Genomic DNA, 11468 nt, shown 5'->3' with positions numbered 1-11468 from the left:
CATCTAGCAGGGGTAAGTTAGCCTCTGACTTTGCTTCTAGCCGTTAGAGAAACTGAACCCAGAGTAGCAATAGAAACAAACAAGGGACTAGATGTACGTCGACGCACTCCTCCATTAACTAAGCTAGGCTCGTTTCCTTAGTTTGTAGGAAACACGATCCACATCTTCAGGCACTCTGCATAAGCAACAGATGACATGTCAGTGTCATCGGCCATATTTATTTCCGCCAAAGTGTGTATTGTCGACAATACCACAACAGATGACATGTCAGTGTCAGTGCCAGCGAAGAACCATGTGAATGCATGGGGAATCATTTCATCGATCCACTCGACTGCAGAGTGCAGACTACTACTACTTAACTATTGTTATGACTCTCCTAATCTTAAATTTAAAAAACTGCAATTCGCTCTCAACGCTGTCAAGAGTTGAAACCAGCGTGAGAAGTGAAGCATGTGTGATTGGTACTTGAACGCGCTAAGCCACTAAGCTAGACAAGAAGAAGCACAAGTTAAGCACAAGCTAGGTGGCAGGAGAGAGTTCTAGCTAGTGAGATCCAGTGAGCCATGACGGACCTTGTGGTTGGCATGGCCAAGTCGGTGGTGGATGGGGCACTGAGCAAGGCCCAGGCGGCCATGGAGGAGGACAAGAAGCTGCGGCAGAGCGCGCAGCGCAACCTGGTGTTCATCACCGGGGAATTCCAAATGATGCAATCATTTTTGAATATCGCTGACAGCGAGCGCCTGAAGAATCCGGTGGTGAGGACGTGGGTGTTGCAGATCCGCGAGCTGGCCTACGACGTGGAGGACTGCATTGAGTTCGTCGTCCACCTCGACAAGAAGAACGGCTGGTGGCTCCGCCTGCTCAAGCCCGCAAACAGGCTCATCAGGCCTTGCGTGGATCTGAGTGGGGCGGTCTTGCTCGACGCGGCGGTTGACGAGCTGGAGCAGCTCAAGGCCAGGGTGGAGGACGTGAGCAGCAGGAACGCGCGCTACAGACTCATCAACAGTGACTCCGGGTCCAAGCCGCCGACTGCCACAGAAGAACCGGCTTCACGTGTTACCGTGGGCGTGACGGCAGTCAACAGGCTCATCGAGGCAGCCAACACTAACCAAGAGGGGCTAAATATCACCCACCTACTCCCCAAGGAAGGCCATAACCTCCGAGTGATTTCGATCTGGGGCACTGGAGGTGGTGATGTTGGTATGGCATCCATCGCCTGGAATGCCTTCACTGATGAAGACACCTGCCAAAACTTCGTTTGTCGTGCCTGGGTGAAACTCATGCATCCGATTGAGCCCCAAGAGTTTGTCCGGTCTTTGACGGCTCAGTTCCACGCAAACTCTTGCACAGAGGACCAAGCATCATCCTCTGGTGGTGTAATAAGGAAGACCCAGGCCACACAAGACCCCCTAAAAGATTTTGAGCGGCTTCTCACAGAGAATAGGTACCTCATTGTGTTGGAGGACCTTTCCACCGTGGCAGAGTGGGCTTCTATCCAGAGGTTCTTTCCAAAAAAGAAGAATGGCAGCTGCATCATCTTGTCCACGCAGCAATTCGAGGTTGCAAGCTTGTCTGTGGGACGTCCGTACCAAGTATTGCATCTCAACCAGCTATCAGCTGCTGAGCACTCTGCTTATGCCTTCTTTACAGAGGTAAAAGATTTAGCTAGTAAATACTATATAGTTAATTGCTCCTTCCATAATAGTCTTTGTACAGTTAGCAATTTCTTTCAATACTATATACTCCCTCCGTTCCTAAATATAAGTCTTTTTAAAGATTTCAAATGGACCATCACATGTACATACGGATGTATATAGACATATTTTAGAGTGTAGATTCACTCATTTTGCTCCGTATGTAGTCACTTGTTGAAATCTCTAGAAAGACAAATATTTAGGAACGGAGGGAGTACATTTGTATATGTAGGACAAATAAACTTTTTGACAAAATAGGAACTTTAGCACTCAAGCATATGCCAAACCTATATACATCTGATTCCAATTATCAACAAAAAATTACCTGTATCACTCAAATGTATTGGGAAATCAGTGTTACCAAGCAATTTAGCAATAAAAGCAGTAGGAAAACAAATTAAAGGTAGTGCAAATTAGATAAGATATTATCACAATGAACTTCGTGTTTTCTTGCACGATATACCTATTAATTCGAGCGTGAAGTTCTAAACTATCCTAACTACTTATTTTTAGGGATCTCAGTGCGATGGAGAAAAAGGCATCGCCAGCAAGAACACTGTCAACAACTGTAAAAGGGCAGCAGCCAAGACGTGGATTGATAATCATCCTCTTGTTGGACGTGAGTTAGAGATGAAGGAACTTCATAACAATGTAATTAGGACACGAGCCAGAGCCTATCAAGTTATGTCTGTGTGGGGATTTACTGGGGTTGGAAAATCAGCTCTCGTCAAGAGCATGTTCTGCGACAAAATTCAAGTGGTGAAGAACAACCTATTTCAGAAGTATGGTTGGGTGGATGTATCACATCCTTTCAGTTTATGGGACTTCTCTCGAACCTTACTTTCGAATTTTGGTTCTGAAAAACTTCAAGACACTGAGCATACATACTTATATTCAATGGGAAGCACAAATCCTGTTACACAGTGCCGTGAGATTCTGAAAAAACAAAAATGCATGGTTGTTATAGATGGACTGCAGTCCACAAAAGAGTGGGATCTCATAAAAACTCAGTTGCTGCCTGAATCTAATCGTTGGAATGTTATTATAGTCGTTACAACTGAAAAAGAAATTGCCAGTCATTGCCATGGAGATAAGGGACACGTGTTGTTTAATGTCAAAGGTCTAGATGACGACACAGCCGTTGAACTGTTCGAAAAGGTGCGTTGTCCATAAGAATTTTTCCTTCTGTCAGTAGCTCCTTAACTCCTCGTAAATGAATTCGCTTCATTCCTCCTGAACATATACTTTATAACCCTTGCGTTGTTCAGCAGGAAACCTTTTTCATCTACGATTGCATGTTGTCTACTACAATACATGTGCTACTTTGTTTTCTTATTTTTACCCCCGGGTTTTACATGAACCATTTGATTATGCATATATAGCTGCGGGATGTACTATGGCCCAGTTCTTTTGGCGGATTCTCCCAGAATCTTGGGAATTGACCCTCCACCTAGCTTCTCCCAGAATCTTCAACCCATATTATTAATTTTTACCAACCTAGCTAGTTAGGAAACAGCTAGGATTGTAAAAGAAAATGGGTTCAAAATTCTATAACCAAAAGAACTGGGCCTACATCCCATTTAAAAGCTTAAAATGCCAATTGTGCACTTCACTTGATTCTATAACCGGCAGCAGTCATGTTTTTTTATCTCACTCTATAAATTGATTTTCAGCTATAAATTTAGCATCTCTGGTATACCCTAAAGCGAACGGTTGTTAATATAAGTATGTTTGCTAAAATTCGCAGTAGCATTTCTCCATATTTTCTGCCCATATCACGATTGTTTATGGATACAAAACTATATAAAAATCTAGATATCTTGCATGCCAACGATCCCCAATATTCGAGTAATATTTTTTTGTCACTATTTAGATGTGCTATTTGGATCAGATTAGCACCACAATACATGGGCGGCCACCTTATTTGATTTCTCGGACGCTCCAAAGAGTGTTGTATTCGTGAAGTATTTTTTTTAGTTTCGTTTTCGTAGGGATAATGGTATTACTTTTGTTTGCCTTACTTTATGACACTGTACTTAGCATTCAAAATTAAAACATCAGATGCATTCCATCTAGCAACTGGCATTAAAGTGCAACGTAATTTGCTTTTCACACTCTAACTGATTTGAGTTTTTTTTTGGATAACAGGAATCAAAGAAGTATAAAGTGGCAGAGGATAAAGTGGCAGAGATACGAGAACTTACTTCAATATGTGGTGGACTTCCCAAAGTAATAGTTGAGATAGCTCGCTCATTCGCCAAAAACACAGATCGATGGAAACTTGCACTTTCTGAGAATAACAAATTTATGTTAGAGCTGGAGAAAAATGGAGAGTTTCTCAGTCTGAGGAGTCTATTGGATTGGATGAATTCGTCCTTTCGCAAATACTCAGATTCTATCAAGTCATGTATCTTATATTTACCAGTTTTCCCGAGAAACCACTTTATTCGGCGGAGACGACTAGTAAGACGGTGGATTGCTGAGGGTTACTCCAGGGATAACCATGATGAATCTGCAGAGACAATTGGGGAGAAGCAATTCAATGACCTCATTGATCTGAGAATAATCCAACAGCCATCCATGTTGGGTTTGGGTGACACAAGGATGGTGGTTTGCCAAGTCAATGGCTTCTTTCGTGAGTACATTGTCTCACACCAAATGGAAGAGAACCTTGTGTTTGAACTAAGGGGCAGTTGTGCCTTAACCACCCAACGCACAGGGCGTCATCTTGTGATATCAAAAAGCTGGGTCCGAGATGGAATTGTTTTTGAGAACATTGACTTCTCTCGGCTCCGTTCACTAACAGTGTTCGGAACATGGAAATCCTTCTTCATTTCTGAAGGTATGAAGCTGCTTCGGGTTCTTGATCTAGAAGATGCTTCGGAAGTAGAGTATAATGATCTCAAGAAGATGGTGAAGTTCATGTGTCGCCTCAAGTTTCTCTCACTGCGAGGACGCCGTGAAATCAAGCGTCTGCCAAGGTCAATAGGCGGTCTGAAGCAGCTGGAGAGTCTTGATGTCAGGAACACTTCCATAGTCACCCTCCCAAAGAGCATCATCAAGTTAGAGAAGCTGCAATACATCCGTGCAGGCACCAAGGCGCCCTCAAAGAAAACAGCAACACCACATCGTTTAGGGTACCAACTGTTCAATTACTCAAGTGGTTGTCACGCAGTTGGTATTGTGGTGCCTCCAGGGATCGGGAAACTGACAGCATTGCACACGCTTGGTGTCGTCAATGTCCGTGCTTCAGGGACAAAGGCTGTCCTAGAAGGGCTCAAGAAGCTCACCCACTTGCACAAGCTCGGAGTGTCTGGCATCAACAAGAGTAACAGTGACAAGTTTTTCCTTGCAATCTCAGTTTTTGTCCGTCTGGAATCACTGTCAGTGCAGCTCGAGGAGAACAGCCAAGGTTGTTTGAATGATATAAAACTGCCTTTGAAGGGCCTGCAGAGCCTTAAACTTTATGGGCTTGGAGACCGGTTGCCAGAATGGAAAGCACAGCTCACCATGCTTACAAAGCTGGACTTGGAAATAGCCAAATTAACAGAAGATCGTGTCTCCGTGCAATTGGAAGGGGTGCAATCGGAAGGTGTGCAATCGGAAGGTGTGGCACAGCAAAGACCAAGGGAACATACTAGTGGCGTCATCAAGTTCCTAAGCGAGTTGCCACGACTATGTATTCTACGTCTTCGTGTCAATCATCTTCAGGATAATCAGCTCGATGTGTCTATCATTTATAATGACCTAGAGGTAGAATCTTTTGAGAAATTGAAGATCTTCGAGATTGCTTGCAGCTTCAGCAAGGTTACTTTTGGAGAGAAAACAATGAAAAAACTTGAGCAGCTGAAGGTTGAATGCTACAGTTGGTCGACTTTCTTGGGCCTGGAGCATCTAGATGAACTGAAGGAAGTATTGCTTAAGGGTCCCAGGGACGAAGAACTGATGTCTGAAATCAACACAAAACTTGAGAACCACCCAAAGGTAAAGAAACCTGTTGTGAAGCTGGAGGAACAAACCTCGTCGTCCTGATCAATCCATAGTTCAAGGTGGTCATTATTATTGTTTTTTCTTTAGTCTTGTTGCACTTCATGTATTTGTACTTCTGAGTGCCGTGCTGTACTGCTGTGAATGAGCTGGACCATGTCAAATCACTTCTTAATATTATTTCTACCCTTGTATTCATTTGAGACATCGAGGAGGGGTGGAATTGTGTGATGGATCTAAGAATCCAGGGATGCATTGTAACTTTGTGATATAATTTTAAGATTAGAGAAACAATTAACAGGCTGTATCAATGTCAATGTGGTATATATGTTAAGAGGTAAAATATGTGTGGAAATCACATCGGAACTGCTATTCAAAATAATGCATTATGGTGCTGAACTTGAAAAGGTGGATGTTAAAATAGTGCATCTGTACCCATCATTAACTTCACTAGTTCAGTATGGATATCGTTGATACTGTTTTCTTAGATTCATCTCTCTAACTGCCTGCTGATCACTGATTAATTGCAGAGACACTCAGTGCCATCCAACAAAAAAATGTCACTGTAGATACCTCGCAGAGGCTTACCTGCTTGCGGTGTAGTCTATGAATGCTGCTCTTAGCGGTAGCAAAGGGAAAGCTCGGCATCAACCAGCAATCAGGTTGAGATGTAATGTAAATCAACTCTGATGACTTTATTTGTAAGTGCACAAAATCACAGGATGCCGCTAAAGCTTGGTGTCGTAGCTTGCCAAAAGGTTTCAAATGCGTCAGGGTGCTACTAGAGCAGAGCAGCAAGGGTGTCGGCCGTGTGGCTGGCCTGTGGTTCGGCAGGAACAGAGTATTGGAATTTGGAAGCGGCCGGGAGAATGAGCACCTGGGCGGTGGTCCCCGCAGCCGCAATTTGGTATTAGGGTTTGGAACAATGCTCGATATCCTTGGTGGGTATGGCTGTCATATATTTATAAGAGGGAACAGTACAAATACAGGTTATGTTACAACACGTATATCTACTATATACTTTTTTTTTGACGGGATATATCTACTATATACTTTTTTTTTTGAGGGAACGGGAGAGCTTTATTGCATATTAATGTTTACAGGGATACAAAACGGGTCCGGAGGCTCTGTGAACCAGACATGTCTACCCCCACGCAGGGAGGCTGCATATTTAGCTAGAGCGTGAGCATCCCTATTTGACTCTCGTCGTTCGTGGTCGATACTGACCATCTGAAAGCTATCTTTCCGCCTATCTACTTCTTTCAGGATAGCACCATAAGCTGTCATTCTGTTGCCTGAGTTAATGTTCTTGATGACACTTAAGCAGTCTGATATTATAAGCACTCTAGAAACCTGTAGGTCAGCAGCCAAAGCCATAGCTTCACATATTGATTGTGCTTCGAGGGCTTCAGGATCAGTCATTCCAGCTTGCACCACAGCCGAAGCACCTTGAAAGATGCCTTGGTCGTTGCGGCATAGAGCTGCTGCTGCTCCCACTTGCCGATCTTTAGATAATCCACCATCGGCATGTATCTTGGCTACGCCGTAGCAGGAGGTGTCCAGCAAATTGAAGGAACAAGGATTCTTCCTCCGGCCTTTTTCAACTGACGATTCCTTATTCTATTAAGCAACCTTGATTTGTTATGCAATCAGGGCCGGCCCTGATGGGGGGGGCAGGGGGGCGGCCGCCCTGGGCCCCCAAAATCTAGGGGCCCCCACCCAGGTATGTAGGCAGGCTATGGCCTTTGCCAGAAAAAAAAAATGAAAGGGCTGGGGCGCTCGGATTTGACGCAGCCAGGCAAGCAGCAGCAAGCCGATAGCCCGATTCCGCCCGGTAGCGATCGATTCGCATGCATCCCTTCGCATAAAAGAAGAAGCGATCGTGATCCCTTTCTCTTCTTTTTTAGCACAGATTGTGATCCCTTCCTATTTCTTAGTCCCAGCCCTAGGACCGCCGACGCCATACTGCCGCCCCCGGCTACTGCGAGTAATTCCTTTCAAATCCAGTTCCCCGGCGCCGCTGATTAGAATTCCCGTGGGGCAATCGTCATTCACTTTGCTCAATTGAATTGCTCTCCGACTCAACCTCTAGGCCCTGTATAGCAGTAAACGCACACACGCTGATGCTCATCAGTATTCAGTCATCACAGATTCGACCATCAGGTATATCATAATCATATTTCCATTCCTTGATGCATAGTTGACACCGTAATTGATGCAATGATTTTTTTTGCAACCATGTCTTATATCAATATCATGTCGTAATACTAGTACAATCACAATGGGGGATATTCAAAAACTTTTCACGAGTAATACTGGTGCTTCCGCTACACCGATAAACCTAGATTATGAGTTGGCGATGGTTGTCATAGAGGAAGAGGAAGAGGAACCAACTAATGGGAATTCGGAATCCGAACAGCAAGAAGAAAATGTCGACCCCATATTATTGGATGACATTGACATCACCCCAATCATATGTGACTTTGCATCGACGGATCTTAGAAGAAATTTTTAATGTAATCTACATAAATTATTTGACTGCATACTCATTTTAGATACATTTATGTGTTATTGATAATATTTAGTATATACATATATTCATATCGATATTATGATTTCTATATTAAGGGGGCCCGAGTTTTAGCTTCGCCCCGGGCCCCTAAAATCTCAGGACCGGCCCTGTATGCAATAGCCAAGAGCTGTTGTTTCATATATTTCTGACCATGTTTTTTATATACTGTCGTAGTTAGGATGTCATAATAATCTATAAATATGGTCTTCCACTTGAAGGATCGGGCATTAGAACTGAAGAATCACCAGCCGACGATATAAATGAATGTCATAATGCTTGATTGATTTACCAACTTGCTTAGCTCGCACACGCTGCTTGTTATTTTGCTCATCCATCTTGCCTTATTCGACAACTTTGCAGCGAGAGGAATAGCTTAATTGTACTATGAGAGTTTATACATATAAGCTAGGCAGAAACAAACCATACATATGCAGTTGTGCAGGTCTCGTCTATGCTTATCTTTTTTTTTTTTGGTGATTGATCTTGCTTAACTACTATTCAACAAATAATAAGAACGCAAATGTTGTGTAGGTGGGAGCTGATTGTTGGGTCTCCTGGGGTCTACCATCTATGTTCTCATGCTGTGTTGCTTCAGTTCGTCGCTATAGGAACCCTTGAGCCCATCGATTTTGAGTAAGCTACTACAATACATAGACATCACATCACAGATCGGTGGAGTTAATGTTTACCGATTCAATGAATCCGCATAGTGCGAAGCAAATATCGTAGTCAAGCAAAGTCTGACAGACAAGTTAGCTAAGTACACGTTAGCCGAGTGTGAATCTTAATTGATGGACCCTTTGTTTTGTTAGCTTATTGATGGACTCACGTTAGCCGAGTGTGAATCTTGGCCACTTGGGGTTTGTAGGATCGATCGAGATTAGTACAATATATTTTGCAAGTTGGTACTACTACACAACAGTCCAGCAGCTAAAACCAGGCTACACACAACGAGTAAATGGTGGGGACAGGACACAGTGATAGCTTAATTAGTCTCTACTTACCTTTGTTTGACCAACACCTAGGACATAGAGACTATATTGTATCGGCCCGAGGCCGAGGCAGTGACATCAACTTGCTTCGCAACATTGTACGTCATGCAGCTACATCTCAATTGATTTGCTGGTGAAAAATATAGTGCATGCATAGTTCACCAACCTAAAAAGGCACAACAAACAACCCAAGCATCAAAGGAACAAATACATCACTCCACCTAACACTGAGACGGGCTGAAACATCTGTAGCACAAAGAACCTCACTTAGGCTGAAACATGAAGTCTTGCAAGATGACCCGAGTGAAACAGCCAAACCAGTTGTGAGCGTCACATTTAATTTGTTTGATCATGCAGCCCATCAATGGGAAAAATACCCCCAAAGACCAAGCTATTACACCCCTTCCAAATCGACCAAGTGACCTGGATGACCATGGTGTTGAGATTCTTCCGCTCGCAGAAAGGAGCGGTGTTCCTAGTGCCACCCCACCACTCCGCAAACGAGCTGCCAACGGAGAAAGATCGCCGGATGCCCAACCCAAGTGAGAATTCGATTGCAGAGAATGCAGGACACTGAACAACCCACTACAAGATAATCATCATCTATTTATTAAAAAAATTCATAGTGTATTAAAATGTATTTTATATGTATAAAAAGTTGTGCATCATCTACTTACAGAATATTTCATCATGTATTAAGATAAGATTTATAATGTATAAAATGTTTATCATGTATTTAAATAATGTTGAATCCGTAATATATTTTTTCATGTAAAAAGTGCTAATTATGTATTTAAAAACGTCCTCAAGGTATTTGAAAATGCTGTCATGTCTTTAAAATGTTAATAATGTCTTTTAAATGTTCAACGTGTATTGAAGACCACGTATTTAAAATTTCCTATTGTGCATTTTACAGAAAATATTCATCTTGGATATAGGAAAATTCCATCTTGTCATAAAAAATGTCCGTCATGTCCATAAAAAATATCCATCATGTATTAATAATTGTTTTATTTTATATTAAAAGTGTTGATCTTCAAATACAAAAATGTTATACTTCACTAAAACCGTCTGTCACGTATTAAAAACCAAGAAATATATTAGCCAAATATTAAAACATGTTCATCTTGTAATTCAAAAGGTTCGTATTTCATTTAAATAATATTCATAATGTAACTCGTGTTTATCATCATTTATTGAAAAACTACTCATCATTTTTATCAAAATGATTCATTGTGTAATAAAACAATATTCACCCCATATGAAAATGATGTTCATCATGCACTTGAAAAATCTTCATAGTATAATTAAACAATGTTTGTAATCCGTTGAAGAACTTAGCGTGCATTTTAAAATGTTACCTGTAATTTAAAATAGTCTGCATACTTCCAAAAAATATTCATAAAACCTAGAAATATATTTCTCAGATATTAATAAATGTTCCTCTTGTATCAAAAGGTTCATTATTTTTAAATAATATCCACAATTTAATTCGAATTTTTCATCATTATATTAAAAAACTACTCATGAGGTTTATCAAAAATGTTTATTATCTATTAAAAAATATTCACCCCATATGAAATACTGTTCATAATGCCCTTCCAAAATCTTTATAGTATAATTAAGCACTATATGTAATTTGTTCAAAAAATTATCATGTATTTTAAAAGGTTCCATGTAAATTAAAAATGGTTCGTACATTCTGAAAAATACTCTTGATTTTTTTAAATTGTTAGCATATTATTTTACAAACGTTCATGTATTTTCAAATGTAAAAGGGAAATGTCCAGAAAAATATTTACCCACACATAATACAACTTTATTCTAATGATCATAAAATATTCATGTTTTTCCCAAATAGAAAAGGGAAATAATCAGAAAACTATTTTAACTTACGATTATTCATATGTGTGAGCTAGAGGTGAGATATTGAAGCACCCAGAATGGGGAGGTGGGCTAGTCCCCATTCTGGGCTGAAAACTACACGTAATATATATACTCGATGACTTGGAGACCTCATCGGTGTACGCAGTCTTCCCTTTCAATTGGTAGTGTCACCACTCACCACTCACCAGCCCGTCATATGTCTTTTGGCACCATCTAGCTTAGGATAGATTAAACATGATTAGTTAAAGCCTCACACTGCCATATGTAATAGGCAAGACAGCTATGTGGCATCAACCGACGTGGAGTAATGTGTAATGTTGTATATTCTATATACAG

The 11468-nt window shown here is 41.4% G+C and overlaps 1 protein-coding gene across 1 annotated transcript; it reads left to right on the top strand.

Moving 5' to 3' along the window:
- The first annotated feature begins 563 nt into the window (after positions 1-563).
- On the top strand, positions 564-5726 carry LOC123039798 (disease resistance protein RGA4-like). Its single transcript, XM_044462803.1, has 3 exons — positions 564-1652; positions 2208-2856; positions 3862-5726. Exons 1-3 carry the CDS (start codon positions 564-566, stop codon positions 5724-5726), a joined length of 3603 nt encoding a protein of 1200 aa, XP_044318738.1.
- Positions 5727-11468: the final 5742 nt, after the last annotated feature.

The sequence above is a fragment of the Triticum aestivum genome, chromosome 2B (genome assembly GCF_018294505.1).
Source record: "Triticum aestivum cultivar Chinese Spring chromosome 2B, IWGSC CS RefSeq v2.1, whole genome shotgun sequence".
In the NCBI taxonomy this organism is placed as follows: Eukaryota; Viridiplantae; Streptophyta; class Magnoliopsida; order Poales; family Poaceae; genus Triticum; species Triticum aestivum.
This window is presented reverse-complemented; position numbering and strand designations above follow the sequence as displayed.